The 19,967-nt window shown below is 32.4% G+C and overlaps 6 protein-coding genes across 8 annotated transcripts; 2 read left to right on the top strand and 4 right to left on the bottom strand.

Moving 5' to 3' along the window:
* Positions 1–6: 6 nt before the first annotated feature.
* On the bottom strand, positions 7–1,459 carry LOC100746801 (protein KTI12 homolog). The gene is made up of 5 exons (XM_003485061.4): positions 1,096–1,459; positions 757–1,018; positions 541–679; positions 402–464; positions 7–268 (listed from the first exon to the last, which is right to left on the bottom strand). Exons 1-5 carry the CDS (start codon positions 1,253–1,255, stop codon positions 71–73), a joined length of 822 nt encoding a protein of 273 aa, XP_003485109.1. The 5' UTR covers positions 1,256–1,459; the 3' UTR covers positions 7–70.
* Positions 1,460–2,370: 911 nt separating this feature from the next.
* On the bottom strand, positions 2,371–3,504 carry LOC100746480 (DET1- and DDB1-associated protein 1). The gene is made up of 4 exons (XM_033322833.1): positions 3,342–3,504; positions 2,835–2,973; positions 2,677–2,738; positions 2,371–2,594 (listed from the first exon to the last, which is right to left on the bottom strand). The coding sequence occupies exons 1-4, from the start codon at positions 3,360–3,362 to the stop codon at positions 2,487–2,489; spliced, it is 330 nt and encodes a 109-aa protein (XP_033178724.1). The 5' UTR covers positions 3,363–3,504; the 3' UTR covers positions 2,371–2,486.
* Positions 3,505–3,875: 371 nt separating this feature from the next.
* LOC100746365 (TBC1 domain family member 31) lies at positions 3,876–6,605 on the top strand. 2 transcript variants are annotated; one of them, XM_003485057.4, is made up of 4 exons: positions 3,876–5,308; positions 5,393–5,862; positions 5,942–6,171; positions 6,239–6,604. In XM_003485057.4, exons 1-4 carry the CDS (start codon positions 3,923–3,925, stop codon positions 6,526–6,528), a joined length of 2,376 nt encoding a protein of 791 aa, XP_003485105.1. In that variant the 5' UTR covers positions 3,876–3,922; the 3' UTR covers positions 6,529–6,604. The 2 variants fall into 2 exon arrangements, with proteins under 2 accessions (XP_003485105.1, XP_033178688.1); XM_033322797.1 differs by having other exon boundaries at positions 3,876–5,862; positions 6,239–6,605.
* A 42-nt stretch (positions 6,606–6,647) lies between these two features.
* LOC100746243 (adenine phosphoribosyltransferase) lies at positions 6,648–8,023 on the bottom strand. The gene is made up of 5 exons (XM_003485056.4): positions 7,855–8,023; positions 7,681–7,781; positions 7,301–7,532; positions 7,125–7,203; positions 6,648–7,039 (listed from the first exon to the last, which is right to left on the bottom strand). Exons 2-5 carry the CDS (start codon positions 7,761–7,763, stop codon positions 6,900–6,902), a joined length of 534 nt encoding a protein of 177 aa, XP_003485104.1. The 5' UTR covers positions 7,764–7,781; positions 7,855–8,023; the 3' UTR covers positions 6,648–6,899.
* A 327-nt stretch (positions 8,024–8,350) lies between these two features.
* Positions 8,351–18,854, bottom strand: LOC100746122 (slit homolog 1 protein). Its single transcript, XM_033322240.1, has 5 exons — positions 18,777–18,854; positions 11,732–12,092; positions 10,779–11,093; positions 10,320–10,652; positions 8,351–10,240 (listed from the first exon to the last, which is right to left on the bottom strand). The coding sequence occupies exons 2-5, from the start codon at positions 12,089–12,091 to the stop codon at positions 8,861–8,863; spliced, it is 2,388 nt and encodes a 795-aa protein (XP_033178131.1). The 5' UTR covers position 12,092; positions 18,777–18,854; the 3' UTR covers positions 8,351–8,860.
* On the top strand, positions 12,013–18,537 carry LOC100743926 (IQ and AAA domain-containing protein 1-like). 2 transcript variants are annotated; one of them, XM_003485121.3, is made up of 10 exons: positions 12,013–12,152; positions 12,268–12,552; positions 12,623–12,775; positions 12,852–12,985; positions 13,787–14,050; positions 14,119–14,420; positions 14,975–15,485; positions 15,777–16,120; positions 16,219–16,467; positions 17,294–18,537. In XM_003485121.3, the coding sequence occupies exons 2-10, from the start codon at positions 12,407–12,409 to the stop codon at positions 17,741–17,743; spliced, it is 2,553 nt and encodes an 850-aa protein (XP_003485169.1). In that variant the 5' UTR covers positions 12,013–12,152; positions 12,268–12,406; the 3' UTR covers positions 17,744–18,537. The 2 variants fall into 2 exon arrangements, with proteins under 2 accessions (XP_003485169.1, XP_024225067.1); XM_024369299.1 differs by lacking the exons at positions 12,013–12,152; positions 12,268–12,552; positions 12,623–12,775; positions 12,852–12,985 and adding an exon at positions 13,412–13,519.
* Positions 18,855–19,967: the final 1,113 nt, after the last annotated feature.

The raw sequence follows: 19,967 nt of genomic DNA, 5'->3' as shown, positions 1-19,967 counted from the left end.
ATTTAATTAACAGATTTTTATTGCCTCATAAAAAATGATTAATGATTAAATATATCAATACCTTTTCTATTTACAAACTTTTATTAAGATATTGTACAAATAATAATGCAATTTGGTTAATTTCAATTTGTTGCATTTTACTATAAGTTAAAAATTGTCTTCGTAGCCTCATAAGCTGTGCTGCAGTACATGGATTCTGTACTGTTAAATTATATCCTGGTATCTTAAATCCACTTTCAATACCCAGTTGCTTAGCTGATAATATTGCCTTTGCCAAAATAGAAAATACATATTTATGATTTGTCATAATAATGTTGTTTATGATGTTTAACATCTCTTATAATATTTACTACAAATTTTATTATACTTGGCTAATAAGTAACAATTTTTAAGCAACTTACATTAGCTACTTCTTGAGTTACAGTATCCAATTCATATAAATAATTAGTAGATGATAATGGTGGCTGAAATATGATATAATCAAATTAAAAATTATATTAATCAATTTAAATTTTAAGTCATATATATGACAATACTAACACATTGTGTACTTAAATTTGGTTTTGGTGCTTTTACTTCATACAACGATTTATAAATTTCATCAAATTTTAAATCATCTTCTGCTGATACAGCAAATAATGGTGTATCCCAACGGTTTTTATTGTCTGGTGTTTCATATCTATGAATTATATTATAAATCTCTGACTTTATTTCATTAAAAAAGTGTCACATTTAATCCATGATACTTTTGATTACCTCATTACAAGTGCATCGAAAATTTCTCTGTTATATTGTTCATATGTTGGTCTTTTCTCATTCCACAACCAAGCATGCTCAACTGGTATATCACAAAATATTGTACACTGAGGAGTTTTGTATAGTTTTGTCATACAATATATCTCATAACGATATCCTTTGATATAATTACTACCGTCAATAATTAATATATCATTTGTATTTAACATTCGCTGAGCTGCTGATTTTATGTCACTTCTCACACTTTTTTCGTTTTTAGAATCTACAGCAAATAGTAAAATCAAAATAAATCTGAATGTTCTTCGCTAATAATAAAACTAAAATAAAGTAGTATCTAACCAGCATAAAATTTATTTCGATCGAAACCTCTTTTAGTAACAACATCAATTTCACTTATAACTTTTACATTTTTTCCTTTGTTCATAAAATATTCCTTTAATTCGAAAGTTCGTGTTGTTTTACTACTACACGGTATACCAGTAATAATGATAAGTGGCATAGCAAAATATTCTTTTAGTATTAACAAATCAACATAAACACTTTAACCTATCACAAATCATAGGCGTAACCATCGTTAAATGCAGATTCACGATGCATTTATACAACGTGTTTTTTATACATTCTTTAAAAAATAAAGAAGAAAAAAGCTGAATTATTACATAAATTTAAAATAAAATAATATAAGAACATATAATAAAAATAAAAAGACAATAATCAAGATATAGTATTACGAGGTATTGTATTATTTACAGACTTGATCGTATATTTACTTTACAACCGTGTTTAATTTCAGAGAGGAAATTTATTCTGTCACCAGAGATACCAATCTAAGAATTATACATTAGATTTAAAAAGATTTTAAATTTAAAATAAAATCAAATGACAGAAATTTTGTAAATAAAATGACATTGAAAAGTAAAACTTGCCTGTTTCTAAAAAAATTATTTTTTAATTGTACTTTATACAGTATAAAAATATAAAATCTACATAAAATACTGCTTATTTTTCGAAAACGAAAATTTATTGCCATACTTTCCTAATCGTATACTTATTACCAAGGTTTTTATTTAGTTAAACTCTTGTCTACATCTTGACATAATATTACAAGAAAAAAATTTAACAAAATAACCTGACATTTATAAAATAAAACATCACATATATTTTTCTTAAATTAGATATATATTGAGAACTTATACCACTAAATATGCAATACATATTTAAAATGAGCATTTGTAGCACAAATTTATAAAATTATTTCGAGATAAATGGTCCATTACGACCTCAATTAAAGAAATTTTAGTAATTTCCTGAATTGTAATGTACATATGTTGCATTAATTACAGTTTTACGTTTTACCAGTAATAATGAACATATTTATTTATACATATTGTGCAATGTAGAACATTATTTAATGTGCTAATACAAATTTTTCCAATCGAATTTCAAGAATATAAAGTAGTACGAAATGATCACATAAAATTATGACTTTACATATCTAAAGAAATATTACTTGAAAACGTTTTTCCCTATATTTTTGATATTTCACATGATATTTAATCCAAATTATATATTTAGAAACTAAAAGAGCAACGTTTTGAAATAATTTTTCTGAACTATAGATATGTTTGTTACATTCAAGAATCACATAGTTTAACAGACAATAAAAATTAGTTTAGCAGGTAATGGAAATGTAGTTTAGTAAACAATGAAAATTATAACTGAGGTGTATTTTAAATGGTATGATTTAAATCAAGACGTGGCCTTTTACTATGGACTGTAGCAGCATCATCTTCTGAGTCACCATTAGCAGATAAAATATCACGTTTTCTATCAGCATGCTGAAAAATATAATTAATATATATATAATTAATATAAATATAATTGTAAAAAATACTTTTACAAAAATATATAATTTTTTACATTTTTATCCCAATGTTGATGAAGGTACCTTAACAATATGGTTGTTTTCTCTGTGACTATAACTGTATATATAAATGAAAATAATAATTATGTTTATAATCATTCATTTTTTAATATTCATCATAGAAATACATAAATATATACTGAAATTATCTTACTTTGTTCTGAAGGATGGTCCTTTGTAGGAAGATAAACTGAAGGTTTTTTTACACAAGTTCTGTTTCCACTATCTGTATGAAAATTAGCAAAATTATTTTCATTGTGCGAAGGCAAACCCTTTAAGAATTCAGCGACAGACTAGAAATAAAAATAAGTTTGATTAAAATTGAATTAGAAAAAATTATTAATTTAATTTTTTAATATAAATTAACCTAAAATTATTGTCTCTCTTAAATAACATAAAATTCATTAAAAGAAATATTTTCAAATTATTGTTATATTTATTATATGTATCATTATACGAGAAATTAAACATTTTAAAATAATTTTATTACTAATAAAAGAATTACATCGAGGATATATAAAAAAATAATTATTTTGACAACTGAAATGTGGGAGATGATTATTTGCTTTCATAACACCTCAACGCAAGTTGTGTATAACCTAAAAATCAGATCACTACGAGAAACAACTTCTATAAAATAAAAATAAAAAATATATCTTACCATTTTGCAGTTATCCGACATATCACGTTATAAATTACCCAAAGTATTAATAATCTCTTTAGCGAGAAATTAATCTTTAAAATTCTTTAATTGATATAGAATCAACTGCCATCATTTCAATAAACAGCCACAGAACCCAAACTGTCTAGATCTTATTTCACTCACTATTCAGTTAATGACGTAAGAAATAACAAAAATATTTCATAAATTCGAAGCGGCAAAATAGAAAATTAAAAAACTATATAATATGCTATAAAGACATATTTTAGAATTGAGCAATATTTCATTTCGCAATTATAATTATTATTTAGTTAGTAGTTAATCTACAATATATACGTGACAATAGAAAATAATCCAATGCATGAAGCATAATTTTTAAATAATTTAATATGATTATATGATTATATAGCTTTATCACCAATTTTCTTTTTTTTTCTTAATTCTTTCTGTCAAGTAAAAGTTTCAAACAAGCAAAACCGGTATGATGTAAATAATGTCATGTTTGACATTTCTCAACGTAAACATAACCTAAAGATCATTGATACTGAAATGAAACTATCTATTGTTTAAAAATTAATATAATGTATAAGAAAAAATGGCAGAATTTAAAAAAACTCGATAATAATAGTTATGAACTTGAACCAGAAGCAATTAAAAGGATACAATGTCCATTAAAAGTTAATTTTTCGCATATAGCATTTGATTGGACTGAAGAACATTTTATTGCAAGTGATACAGCAGGATATTTATATTACATCGATCTAATGAATAATTGTCCTTCCTATCAAAAATTAGGAAACGTCGGACGAGCAACATTCGTGGCATTTAATCCCATAAATAAACTTGAAATATTAGTTGGTCTTGCTACAGCTGACATAAAAATATTGAGAATAAATGCAGATGTTTCTCAATTTCGCTTGTTAATTGCTCATAAGGTACCCCCAGTATATGTTTCTTTTTACAAAAATTATTGTTTGACTTCTTCACATAAAGAAGTTATAATATGGTGTCTAAACTCCTGTAATAAAGCTCAACAGTTAAGAGCTTGTCCAAAAAATTTTATAATAAAAAAGACAAGTTTTTCAAACTTAGGACACATTGTTGTGCTCTATTACAATGATACTTTCCAAATATGGAATTTCAATCAATTAGAAAACAATGTAAAAATCGATGCAAAGATATTTGGAATACGAAATATTAAAGACTTTGTCTTTACACAAAATGGAAGAGCAATGATTATAGTTAGCACCCAAAATAAAATTATCATTCTGAATACGTGTAACTGGAATTTAATGAAAACTTTAAATTTGCCAGACAATTTTATTGGAGTGAAATATTTATCACTTGTACCATCTTTGGATAGTGGAACAATTAGTATAATGGCATGTATTTTATCAAGCTCTAATCTTTACTTCTTTGATCTGAATCAGTCTTGTGTCATTGATATTCTACAAGTTACCAAACCAATAAAAAAAATTGCAGTTTCTTCCACTGGCAGGTATATAGCATATATAGAAAAGGAGGGTCATCTGAAATTAATAATTAGTGAGAAATTATTTTCAAAAAAATGTGAATCTTTGCAAAAGTTAATAGAACCATGTAGACCACTTGCACATGGAATATATGATCACTTACAATGTGTTAGACAAAGCATTAAACACGAATTACGTTTAGAAAGATTAATACTTATTTTAAAAGAATATGGAGAATATCCTGGAAAATATCGAGTATTAATATGGTCGACTATTCTAAATTTGCCAGCTAATAAATGTTCATATAATGCCTTGGCTAATAAAGCTGCTAGTATAAATTTCACTTCAGACATTTTAAAAAACTATCCATTAGCAAGTAGAAGTAAACATATATTATTAATGACTACTGTTCATTGCTTAATACAATGGTGTCCTTTATTAGTACAATGTTCATTTTTACCAAATTTAGTTTTTCCATTTCTTATTATATTTCAGGTAATAAAATATATAATATATATTCATAATATACTGAAACAGATGACATATCAAGAGAAATTAACTGCTTTATTTTTATTACAGAAAGATCTACTACTTGGCTTTGAACTCATTTTAACTATATTATTGAATTATTGTCAAAAGTGGTTTGAATATCATCCTTTACCACCATTAAATGTGTTAGGTATAATAGAAAATATTCTTCTACAAGCAGATCCATCCTTGTTAAACGTTTTTTGTGAACGAGGAATAACATCTAGTGAATATGCATGGCCTCTTTTAAAGACTGGTATGAGTGAAGTCTTATCTGGTCCTGAGTGGTTAATTTTATGGGATAATCTAATATCTTGTAAAAAACCTTCACTTCTATTGATGAGTATTGTTGCATACAGTATATGTTCCCGCGAAATTATTATTTCTTCATTACAAGCACAAGAAAGTATTAAAAGATATTTTACTAAACAAGGTCATATTGGCGCACATGAATTACTAAAAGTTGCTCAACAGCTTGATAATAATTTACCGTTAAGAATACATCCTAGCCATTACCTTAGGTAAAGCAATTTTCTTTTGATTGTAACAATATTTTTGTATTGTTATATTAAGCACTATATTACATATTATGTTTTCTAGGGATGAAGTAATTACATTACCTTCCAAAGGGCCATATCCACCATTTATGTTACATGATTTTCCCAAATTTTTAACAGATGAAATCTCTGTTCTCGAATTAGAAAAGTTAAAGGAAAAACAAAGAATTATGCGTCAATGCAATCAAAAAATTATAGAAATTGCAGAAATAAATAGACTGGAACATGAAGCAAAAGCTTTTATGGATCAAATCAATCAAACAAGATTAAAGGGTACTGTATATTCTTGAAACATTACAGCAATATATAAATTGTGGGAATTCAAATTTGTTTCTTTTAGAGGCACACAAATCTTTCAAACAACAATTGTTTGATGCGAATTGGGAAATAAGAACAGAACAAAGACCAACAGAAACATATAAAGCTAGTTGTGAATGTATTTGTGATCAATTTCATGGTACCTTGCATTTAAATTTAGATACTACAAGTGATAAAGATATTGTATGTTCGAAAAATGGCAAAACAAAACGTTATTTTCAGTTACAAGAAGATGTGAACAAATTAGAATATGAAGTACAAAGTTTTTTGAGTTCTTTAAGATCTCAAAAATCAAGAGTAGTTAATAGTTAACATGTTTTATATATTACAAGATTATAATAAAAGAATTAATATTTCTTTTGTATCATGTTTGCGGAAATAAAGATTTTAATGTAAAAAGATGTTATACAGTATTTAAAACTCTGTTGGGATTTACTAATTTATATTTACTAAAATTTTTATACAATATTTATAATTTGTAAGTATTATGACATATCTTCATAAATTGAATTACAAAATAACAAAACATTTCTATATATAGACTTATTTTACAAAAATATTGTTTTGTTGTTATAAAAATGCTCTTTTATTTAAATGCTTGGTTTGAGAATGTTAATATTGCACTTTATATTGTCTAAACCCTTTAAATAAAAAATTGTGCATTTTATGTTACTTCAGAAAGATTAATCATATTGAACAAATGAGTGAACAGGTACACCAAGCTTTTCTCTTCCCTTTAATCCAGTTAATTCAATTATTGTTAAACATTCAATCACTTCAGCACCAGTTGATTTTATTAAACTTATTGCAGCTAGCATAGAACCTATGGACACATTATTGTTAAAACCTACTTTTCTACTTGTAAAATACTAAGGATATTTATTTTTTTGTTATTATATATTAATTACCTCCTGTTGCTAGTAAATCATCTACGATAAGTACTCTTGTACCTTTTTTTATATGTTTTGTTTGTATTTCAAAAGTATCCTGTACAAATGAAACCCAGAAATAATATTGAAAGTAACATTAAAGTAAAATATACCTATAATTACAATACTCTACAAATTTTGTTTTATATATGAACCTGTCCATATTCAAGAGTAAAAGTATGTTGCACAACGTTTCCTGGGAGTTTTCCTTTTTTCCTAACTGGTAAAAAAGGTTTTCCCAATTCCATGCATATGATTGGACCAAAAAGAAAACCTCTTGAATCTAAACCTACAACCAAATCAACTTCCAAAAATAAAATGTGCTCCACTATTAAATCTTTCATTGCTCTCAATGCTACAATGTTGCGAAATACTCCAAATATATCTCTGAAAATATATAATAAAGCTCAAAGTACAATAACATTACTTTATGAACACAAGCAATTTTTCACATGATAATATTTGACATTAACTATATAACCCTAATAAATCAAAAAATATAATATTAATTAAATAATGTAATTTTATTATTTACCGATATATAATGCCAGGCTTTGGAAAATTGGGATAAATATCGATTGCATCTCGTAACAATTGAATTTTTTCGTCTTTATTCATATTGAGTAGATAACGACACTGAAAACAATAAACGATTTTCATTGTATTATAATGAAATAACATGTAACTAAACAAGTAATTATATACATACCGTAACAAGAAATTATGGGAATTGAAAATATAAAAAGAAAAATTTATATACACGTATTTTAATTTAAGAGATCATGTGATTTCTATGGTTACACGTGCACTATTGCGTTAAAAATTAACATAAACGTCATCTTGCGTTACAAGATACAAACTATGATTTACTTTTTAATTCAAAGTTATCATATTGAGATTACATAATTTTTGATAAATAATTTGTTTTGAATTTTTAACTTCTATCGTTAATAATTGAAAAAATTTCAATTGCAAATATAAGTAAAAATATGGGCTCGTGTAAAATTAAAATTTATTTCATACAAAATTCACTCAACTTTTTACGGAATTGATAATAATAGTTATGTAATATTTTACAATGAAGTCACACATCATTTTTGCACATTTTAATTTTACGAAACTATTTACAGAATGTAATATATTTTAAAATTAATAATATATTACAACGAAAAGCATTCAGTGACAATGCTGTACAATACAAAAATGTTATAAATTTATTCCTTGAAACTTACAAAAGATATTTACATTTCCATATATGTATGCAAGCATCGAGTAATAAAAACATTGGAAAACTGTAAGAAACTAACTGTGTTATTATATATCATATTTCCTTATTTAAGATGTTAATTTCATACAATTTCTTTTTGATCATATATTATTAGCTAGTATAAATTATTATGGCAGTGTAGAAACTGGGTGTTTTAAATACTCTTAGACTATACTATAATCATCCGTTCATTCCACTTTTCTGATCTATTTAATTGTATTTTTATTTATCCTTAAAATTCTTACAATTTATTATTTATTAATCTCTTTAAAATTATCGATTTTATGACTAGTAGCTCATAGAAACAATCTTATACAATAAGATCAAATACAACATTCTTCATTTCAACCAAAAAAATTCGATTTCAACATTTTTAAATAGTCAACAACAAATAAGCTGTAATTATTTATAAAATGAGAAACGGAATTGTATACTCGGTGGAAATGAATTAAACTTTTGTTGTAGCTAGTAATTTAATGTAATGTGCTTTATGAGTTATTTCAAATTCCTGTGCTGGCAGGAAACATTGTGTCTGTATCCTAGGATGTCTTACCCTTCTCAGAACGCTTCTACCAATTACTGCAATTGTGATTAAAAGAACGCAACTAGCTCCGATTATCGCTAGAACAATTAGCTCTGTATTTTGTTTGAACCCTTGCACTTCGACGCAGCGTAATCTATCTCGGTTATCTACAAAGTTTGCAATAACATCTTCTTCATTGACATCATCAAGACTTGCACAAACTTTATAGTGACCAGGCAACAATACCCCTAATGTTACAAACGCTAAACTGCAATTCAGTTTTTGTTTATGCACCGCAGATTCAGCGTCAAAAACGATAACAGAGAGTTCGCATTCAGGCAGATTCGACTTTTTTGAGATTGATAAACTAACATCGACGTGCAAGAAGCCTTGGTCAGATACGTTTACATGTACTGCAGTTATTCTAGTATCTAATGATGAAGAAAACTCTGATACGGTAGTTTCTTGATCTTGCTGTAACTCTCGTTTAGATTCTTCTAATGTAATCACATCACTGCAACCCAAACCTAAAGAAACATCATCATAACTATTTGGTACTAAAAGTACTACACAATAGCGATATTTATGGCCTGGTTGTAAATGTAATGAGGCAGGTATGGCAACCGGGAGTGAACAGGGATCTCTCATCATACGAGAATCGCAATGAAGAGAACTAGAATCTGTTTGAACCTCACTGTCACCTATGGTTTCATAGACAATTAAATTATCACATGTATACTGTTCTGCACATGGTTCTACATGCCATAAGAGATTGATACCAGTTGATTTATCATAGTGAAATTCTTTCAATGTTAATTGAGCACCAGCTAAAGGCAGTCTGGTCATGATTGGTGGTGTCGGCTCTCCACAAAGGAGACTACCGGGAGAGACTTGTGTCAGTATACCATTTTCCAAAGCGGGTGGAGTTGCGCAGACCGCCGAAGATTTATCTTCCTCGTTCAAGCTAGAGTTGCTTAACCAGTTGGCGAATTCTAGAAGCGTACAGTCACAATTCAAAGGATTATCGGCCAAAGAAAGTTTTGTGAGTCGTAATTTGGACGTTGGTACATCGCTGGCCACCATTGTGATATCATTATCATCGAGACGTAGATCTTGAAGACTTTTTAGCGGTACGACTAAGTCAGCAGTCAGAGATCGCAGAAAATTATGAGTCAAATCCAGTGTTGTTAGTCTTTCCAAGTGTGCCAAAGAAGCACTGGATACCGCAACGATTCGATTATTTGCTAAATCCAGTCTGGTAAGAGTCGACAAATATTTAAACGAATGATCTTCCAGTACATCAATCTATATAAAATGCAAAAATGAAACATTCCCTCAAGATATATACTTTCTAGTGTATTTAATATTCACGGACATGAATTACCTGATTATGGCTTAAGCTCAGATAAGTTAAATTCCTTAAACCCCCAAGGGCTCCTTGCTGTACATTTATTAGTTCGTTTTCGGACACGGTAAGAAAATGTAATCGTGGCATTTGAGGAAGAAGATTTGGACCCATTGGACCCAATAATAGATTGTTAGATAGATCAAGTTCCTCCAAACTTTTAAGCCCTCTGAGTGCCGAGAGAGCAGATACGCTTAAACGATTACCACGCATCCTCAATGAGCGTAGCAAAGGTACTGCAGCGAAAGCTTGAGGCGATAATTGTGACAATAAATTGTCGCATAGATCTAAATATGTCAGGTTTGACAATCCCTGAAATATTTATGCATATTTCTATCAACTCTATTGATCAGTTCAGAATTCACATTTAGTATTTTTTTTTATAATTATTTAAAATACATATTTAAAATATATATCATTTTAAAGAATTTTAATTACCTTAAAAGACTCAGCTTCTAGCATCTTTAGTTTATTCTGAGATAGATCCAATCTTTCTAAGCCGACCAAATGCGACAAAGCCGTAGTAGGTACAGAATCTAATAAATTGTTCGGAAGTCCAAGGGCTTGAAGAGGTGTTACAAGACCAATAAAAGCGTTTTCATGGACGCGTCTCAATTCTCCGGTAGAAACAACGAGTCCGTGCAAAGCAACATCTTCCAGAAAGCGCGCTGGTAGCAAAGAGATTCCTGTCACTGTTACATCCAATAAGGAGATCGTTCCTGGGCGACTGAATCTCAAATGTTTGCTAATAATCTGCGCAAAAAAGTATTCCAATTAAATAATTAAATATTTAATTTAATTGAACGTATAATATAATCCTACTATGGTTCGTAACATGGATATAAATTATATTGAATGAGTTAATCTCGTGACAAATTTAATTAGTCATTCTGTATTGCATAACAAGAGTCATTTGATTCGTGAAGGTATTGTAAGACAGGATATTCGTCGAGGTAACTAGTAGTAACGGGACATTCAACGCAAAGCAACGAACTTGTACGAGACAGAAGAGAGGCTACACAATGGTTTCTTGGACAATACACACGGCTTGTATTTCATTGGCAGTATATACACCCACGCTTGCTTGGCGGGTTGTTAAAAAACAGCTGACCTCGATAATATAGAAAAATAATAAATCTGTGATGGATTTGATTCACGCCGCAACAGATGTTCTTAGATATAAAGAAGATTTTTATATTATAACTGCGAGGCATATAAAACTATAAATTTTAACAAAAAAAAAACTGCACTTCCATACTTACGCGTGATTACATACTTTTGCGTGATTTAGTTAAACATACATGCAATTATTATTAAATAAATAACTCATCGACTCATATTATACACATATATGCATATAAAATAAAGTATTTCGCGCGTATAAAAATTACCTGCAGTGTTGTTCTATCACCGGTGCATCTCAACGTGTGTGGTAAGTCGCAAGAACACTCAACGCCCGCTTTTGTAATATTTGGACACTCCCAAACCATGTCAGAAGAAGGCGAGGAGGATGCGTGGGACGGGTCTTGAATATTTTCTTCATCCTGGCTTTTTACCGCATTTGACGAATTAACCATCGCCTTCTCGACTTTATTTAAACTAGATATGGTCGTGACCACTGGTGCCGAGGTGGTCGTAGAGATCGCGTTGGTGGTCGTTTCATCTTCCATGAAACCATCTATCGTTGCGTCCATGCAAGACGCTATCGTTGTTAACAATAAGATTAGGGAACATCGAGACGTCCACAGCATTCTGAAATATAATTATTTCTAAAAATTCATGTAACCGTAGAACAATATCCCTCTGACCACGGTAAACGCACTTAATATATTTACATGATATTATATAGGAAAGAAATGAGCACGAATAATGGCGCAACGAGTGTCGACTGAATTTCGTCCTATAACTTTCCGTCTTGTCATTCCAGTACAATCATCCGTTTCAATTAACCCAACTCTTTATCTTTCGATCGCCTCAAAATTTACAGTCTAACTTCCAACATGAATAACCAATAGTCTAATAATAAATTCATGTAACAAAATTATTAGTAAAACTATCTGAAATCAATGTCCCATGCTTATTACACTGAATTATGGCTCGTCGCACGAAACGATTTAGACAAGTTGATAGAGTTGGATCGAAGACTGCAACAGCAAACAAATACAAAAAATAGACGACATGTATTGAATCTACTGCTTCCAATGTATCTCAGGTATTGGTCTAATTGTCAGATGTAATTTTACTATTTGCAAAACGCAGAGGTTGATGGAGTACGTTTCCAGATATCGCAATTTGGTCAAGAGACTGATAGTTTGTCATGATCAAATGATTCAGACACAGAAACGAGACCTGATAAAACGGGTTCTGGATTGTACGGTCGGCCGAATGCTAGAATACAAGCGAGAGATCGTTAACTTGGACTATAACGATTATCAGTTTAGTAATTTCATTTTATATCGTTTATATGTAACAGAAGATATGTATATGTATATATTATCACTAACCGTTCAGATGGCCTGATGACTTTATGAACCAATTTAAGTATACGCCGGACGATGTGGAAATTCTTGTGTCCGCGTCTGGTAAAGACATCGTGGAACAACGTAGAGAACGTATTCAGAAACTGATGGAAGATGCTTACAAAAGTTATAAAATTACTCCATCTTATTACGATACTTTTTAATGAAATAAGTATACTGTGGATTTTTATTCATTTATGAGGCATTTAAAGAACTCTTCTCGCCACATTTCCCGTCTTTTATACGAATGATTTAAGATATACAGGGTGGTTGGTAACTGGTGGTACAAGCGGAAAGGGGGTGATTCTACGCGAAAAAAGAAGTCGAAAATATACAATACAAATTATTCGTTTGAGGCTTTGTTTTCGAGAAAATCGACTTTGAATTTCCGCTCGGTACGCGTGGGATACGTTATAACGGATCTCACTGTAGATCGTTGTCTCGATGGAAAAATTAAAAAAAAAATGTTTATTCTACATTTTCGACTTCTTTTTTCGCATAGAATCACCCCCTTTCCGCTTGTACTACCAGTTACCAACTACCCTGTATATGTCAGAAATATATGTCTTTATCAACCCTTGAACATTTAAAAAGTATTACTAACACTAATTATGCAGATTAATAAAGAAGTTGAACTAACATATCATCTACTTTCAAAAGGTTTATATCTTGAATCACATCATTCTCTTCTTCAACTATTTCACATTAAAATTTCGTTTTAACCACCAAGTGATATAAAAACCAGAGAAACAATAAAAATTTGGTCTTTATATATAATTTCTAATGTAAACTTCTTGTTATAATACTTCGAGGGTAAATCTTCTCTACCCAAATACCGTTTCTTCAGTTGCATTCATAAAACTATGAATTTCCACACAATTTCATAGGAAAAAGCACGCAACGTTTACATTATTTTATTTCAAATAGCACCCGAAGAACTTGAGAGCGAAGTGCTTCCTGAGGAGTATGAAGCGGAGACGATCGAATATCAGGAAGACGCGCCAAAATCGCGGAGGAGAAGAGTTAAAGAAAAAACCTCAGCACCGTCGCCTATTCAAGAATCACCAGAAAGAATAGCGGCTCGAAAAGCTCAAGAAGCTCGAGAAGCTGCTGAACGAACCATGCTGGCAGCGATATTGCTCATTCAATCTCACGAAAGAGCAAGAATGGCTCGTTGTGTTGGAACAGACGGTGAAGATTCTATGAATAAATCATTGTTTACGGTTAATAATTTCAATAAAAGTGTTATAATATCGTAGCGCAACGAATGTACGATTATGGTAAGAAAGTACAGGCGGGAACGATCGTGTCGAAAAAATTGCACAAAAGTACGTACGAGAATGCTGCGAAAACCATACAGCGAGCCTGGAGAATATACGCAGCGAGGAAGAGGATGAGAAATCGGATCGCGCGTACGGAAGAATTGTTAGGTATGACGATACCTAGCTGGAAGTCACAAGAAGTTTTTGAGAAAGATAAACAAAATTTTCAGAAGAAATTGACGCTAATGCCGGTGTTTGCTGATAGAATCACGAAAGAGACAGAGAAGGAGCGAGCAAGAGTAACCTTCTGTTAAATTAATATTTTAACTTCTTCACCCAGCGAATGTTGGATCATTGGATCACGAGCGACAAATATTTTATTTTATTGCGATAAAGTGAAGGATCTTCTGAAAAGCTTTTTATTTATACTACAGTTAAAATTGTTTAATCTTACTACGGTTCTTAAATTTTTGTGTCTTAATATTGTTCGATATACAGAAAGACTTTCAAGAGTCGTAGAAAATCATTTGCAAAAAGTTAAAGTATGAAATTACACATATCAATCACGGTTCTTTCATATTTTCTTTACACTTAGGACATTTCCTAACAATAAAGAATGACACAGAGGACACATCAGAATTAAAAAATGAAATCAACCATGTTTGATAGAATAACACTATGCCATAAAAATACGTAACTTAGAAACTAATAATAAAAAATATTTATATGAGTTAGAACTGATCCAGCTTTCGTCCGGGGATTAATGATAAAGAGATTGTAACACTAATACTCAAAATTCACCAATAACAATCCCCGATACTTTCAATTTTGATATTTGCTTCAATATTACAAGTTATGGAAAATCAGAGGTCCTGGTTTGGTGGAGGATATAACTGACGAGATTCGAGAATGGTTCATACTATGGTACGATGAACTAGGACATTTCTACGTGTACCCAGCTGCAAATTTAGGTGGCAGCGTGCTAATCGCAACCGGACAAACTTTAACACCTCAGGAATATCTGGTGGAGAAAATGTCCAAAGGAGCGAAAGAGACACCGGCTAAACCTACGAAGGCTAAACCTAAGAAACACCAGCCCTTGATACCACAAACGAAGACATTCTCTCTTCTTCACGAAGCCAATCAATACTTTATTAATAACTGGAGCTTTCGATATCGTTCGGATGATCATCGAGAGAAGATATACCACGATTTGATCAAGGACGAACTTTGTTACGAACTTCAATTGGAAATGAGGAAAATAGTCGATGAGTTGATGAGACTGGAGTTGCAAAAATTAAATGCAGCACTGAAAAAAGACTATGCGGCTGATAAACGGAAACTTGATATACCTACTGACAAAAGTAAGTTACTTCAATTAAATTTAATATAATGTCAAATAAGAAATTGATATTGGGAAATAAGCTAGGGTACTAATGAAGGTAGAACTACTCATTAAAATAGACATTATCACGCATTAAACTAACCCTTTTATAGTCTTGACAGTAGGCATGTAGACTCTATAGCTTTAGTAATCCTGAACTGAGGATAAGAAACAACTTGGAAAAGACATCCAATTCTGCCGCTAAAAACCAACATACTTAAAATTAATTCTTCTTCTACACCATCGAATTCTCATTGTAATCAATAAATAGAAAGAAGAGCTAGAAAAAACAAAAAACAAAAGACCCCGGTGAATGATGAAACAGTGGAAGATAATTTCAAAGAGTTGGTCAGAGCTAACATCATTAGAGATTATACCAGAACATCCCTCAAGGATTGGATAGGTGATCTTTCCTATCAAAATTATGAAGCAGCTCGTGAACTACGAGATTATAGACATCGAATGGGTGAAATTAGACAAGTAGTCATGGAATATTGCGTGCTTCCCCTCAGTTCGAAAGAGATTCATCAAGTCGCGCCTTTAATCCGAGCTGTTTGTATCTATGGTCTCGCTCATCATGGGAAGAACTTTCTGGTGAACGCAATCTGTTCCGAGGTTTCCATCATTTTTAGCTCAATAGTCTAAAACGTTTCAAGATCGATATTAGTAAATCAACATTTTAGAATTAATAAGCTAATGAATTTAAAATAAAGGTTGGAGCATTGCTATTCGATATGTCGCCCACGGTATTGGTAGACAAGTACACGGGACGAAAGAATGAACGCAAATTAATCAATATGATCTCGAGTATAGCTCGAGCGTACGCCCCTTCTGTGATTTTTATCGAGAACGGTGAAAGACCTTGGTTGAAACAAGTACCTCAGGAAGACAAATATCTGAACCCAAAACGATTTGCTATATACTACCCTAAATTGGTGAAAAGTATCAAGCGTGGCGATCAGGTAAGCAATTTAATAGAAAATTATCTCGATAGAGTGTAGGTGTTTTTCAAATGTCATAATACATTTCCCGTATTTTACCCGTCGTTACCTGGGAGAAAAAAGAAAGAAAAAAAGAAAAAGAATACTTTGGTTTCGCAACCAAACGAGCTTACACACAGTGCCTCACCTAAACTGGCAAGGAATGTTAAAGTTGGTGATCTGGTAGCGCCCACTTTATGAAATTCTTGATATTCCTGTTTCGACTCTTTCTCCGATATGAATGAACCACCTCAATATGCCGGCCAGGTGGTTCCCCTCTTTCTCTTTCCCAAACGTCTCGATCGTTCGAACCTGGTCATCAATGAAACACCTCCTACCGAACGATCGGAACGTAGGTGGTACCGAGTTAACGTAGGATTTAGAGTGTCGGTGGTTCCGGATAGATACTGTTACTCATTGGCGTAGAATATTTCACCACACAAAACTGATATACGCTATAATTATGTTGGCAATTAGAACGAAAGAAAAAAGACAAAATTGCGTGGGATTATTGTTTCACGTAGCACAAGTCTGATTACTAAACTGCGGATTTTTATACATTTATAGAACATTTCAAAATGCGCAAATGCATAGAATACACAAATATATAAAAATATATCAAATATCCAAAGTTCAATACTAGATTGAAATATCTAACAAATGAGACAATTTTCTGTCCTATTCTTTTAATTGTGTTATAGAGATATGCATTTGCATAAGAATCCGCAGTTTACTAATTGCTTTCGAAAGACTACTGAATGAATTTTTGCCGGCCGTTCGATACATCGGAACGCAATATACTTTTCAGATCCTATTTCTCACGACCTCCTCAGAGCCATATAAAGCAACAAGACCCTTCATCAAGATCCACGACAAGTTCATAACGATTCCTCTCACGGACTACAACACGTTGTATATGTTTTATAAAGATCTGTTGATGAAGTATCACGGAGTTGATCGCAACATCGATGTCTCCTCAATGGCTAAGATGTCCGTGGGCATTCCGTTGGAATTTATAAGAGACGCGGTGAAAAATGTCCTAAATCTTCATCGAAGGATCACGTTGAAGATCAAACCATTAACCGTGTCGGAGATTATGGAGGAAGTGTTGAAGTATCAGCCTCCTCAAGCGAAAACGTTGTCTGAATTAACGAAATTTGAAAATCGTACGCCGCTTGGTAAGAAGAGGGCCAGGTTGTTGGCTACGGAGAAAGCAGCACGCGAGCGTATTAAAAAATTACAGAAAGCTCGTAGATGAAACAACTGTTAAAAGAGAACGAGCATAAATTATGATATTAAACAGAAAAGATCATGATAATAATTTTCTATTCTGCAAAGAACCCTTCACTCAGAGAGGAAAGGAATGGAAATGATAGAAACCTGCCAGGTAAAACGTGGGATGTAGGCGCATTAAGAGACAAGGCTGTTGTAGCACTTTTAACGAGTATCCTTTTTTTACGATGAAAATACTGCATTGGTTGGTAGCTGTTGCACAATCGAGAAAAGTTAAAGTTTAAGATAAATTAGAAGGAGAATGATCCGAGATGGACATACTGGATGTAAGTATCCCTGTACATATAATGTTCCAAGACAGTGACCTTTCCGGGAGAAACGTCGAAGAAGCATGATCATCGATTGAGCGATTCCTTCTTTCTTTCGTATCACGATTCGCCAACGTTCGTGTCCGGACGTGAAACTGGTTTTCGTCTTCGTGGGATGCTAAAAACGATCATCGAAAAACAGGAGACAGATATAGCGACGAATATCGTAAAAGACTTTATAAATTCACTTATATTATAGCTTCCGTTCATGAACTTTTAAAAGATATACATATATCACTAAGGATATCCTAATTTAAAATTGAACCTTCACACAAGTTTTATAGAACTTTCAGGATACAGCTTGGTCAAGTCAAAAATAAAATGAACGTACCATGAATTGAATGAATTTAATAGTCGCTGGATGTATTATGTATATTCAATCAACTTTACTGGAATACTCTCCACAGATGTAGAGTATTAAATAAAATTAAAAAACTAATTAAAGCTTTAATTAGAGATACACATTAATTATTGAAACGCTTTTTTTCTTAATCTCCAACATCAATTCATTTGTACTAATTCATAATTTAATTTAATTCATCAATGGATAAATGAAAATCCTAGAAATAATACACTAAGGATTAATAAAAGCGTAAAAAAGACGTAATTGCTTGCCGCAGGACAGGGATGCTAGGGATTAGAAGCATCTCCGAAATTCATTGTCAGAGGTTTCTACATATATACACGTACCTATGGCAATATGTGTCCCTTTGATCCGGGTTTTGCGGCCCCTGCGGCTTCTCTTCGCGCGCGGCACACGCACACGCGGCTGGTACGTCGTAGCACTCACGCAGGCGCACTCACGCATCCAACCCACGTTGCCTGTTGCACGCAGGCAACACACGTAACGCCGAGAGTAAGCACAGGCGGACCAATCGCACGCTCGCCAAACTGAGAGAGCTGTCACTCGGGCATAGGCGCGGACCCGCTTCAACTTCGAAACTGTCTCTGCTCTGGACCACGCTGTCTGCCACTTTTTTATTCAAAATAGACGAAAGGAACGGCAACACCCACGCCAGTGACGTGTTCGCGAGTGCATCTTCTGATGCGGGCTGGTTCGAAGTTTCGCGTTTAGCCCTTTTGCAATTATACCAACGAATTACTTACGCCGTATCGTCTCTTACGAAGAGATCTCGAATTAAACGATCAATCGTATTGTCGTAAACGAAAAAGAAGAACGATCATACAACGACGTCGTGCTAGCACACACTGTGCACGAAACATGCGGTGGGCACTCGTGCCGAGAAAACGTCGCCTCCGCCGTGTCCACACGGTGGGGACTCCGCCGGTGCGTCCGTTTCTCTGTGTCTCTCGGTTTCCACATAGCATAGCCATGTATGGAACACGGGACGACGTTCTCTCTCCCGGCCCTTACGCCCACTTGCACCGCTGCCGCTGTTGCTCCCGTACCTATCCGCCTCGTTCTCATAGTCCAGGACAGGTATCGTCGAATCGTCACTGTTACAGGTTGCCCGCTTCTTTGACGTTGCCCGTCAACCTTGTCTTTCTCGTCCACTGCCCAGGGTACTCGGACTAGGGGCCTGGTACTGAGATCATTCACAGAGCAAAATCGAAGACAGCGTGTCGCGGCATTTTCGAATCCGGCGCGCATACTCGAAGAACACGCGGCAAGCGAAATCTTCTATGATTTTACAATTTATGATTTATTCTCTGGGTTGATTTAATAGGATACAGACTCAAGAAGAAGTAGGAATACAGAAAGAAAAATCTGCAAATAGATATCATCTAAGGCGTAATCTTAGGAATGAGGACTGTATTTTGACGAAAAAATATAATATTAATGATTAGATTTATGAATATGATATTCCGGCTTACCAAATCTAGAATCTTCTTTATTCAATGTTCTATAGCGTTGGATTT

The sequence above is a fragment of the Bombus impatiens genome, unplaced genomic scaffold (assembly GCF_000188095.3).
Source record: "Bombus impatiens unplaced genomic scaffold, BIMP_2.2 scf_0036, whole genome shotgun sequence".
NCBI classification, from domain to species: Eukaryota; Metazoa; Arthropoda; class Insecta; order Hymenoptera; family Apidae; genus Bombus; species Bombus impatiens.
Note: the sequence above shows the minus strand (reverse complement) of the source record. Positions and strands in the feature narration are given on the sequence as shown.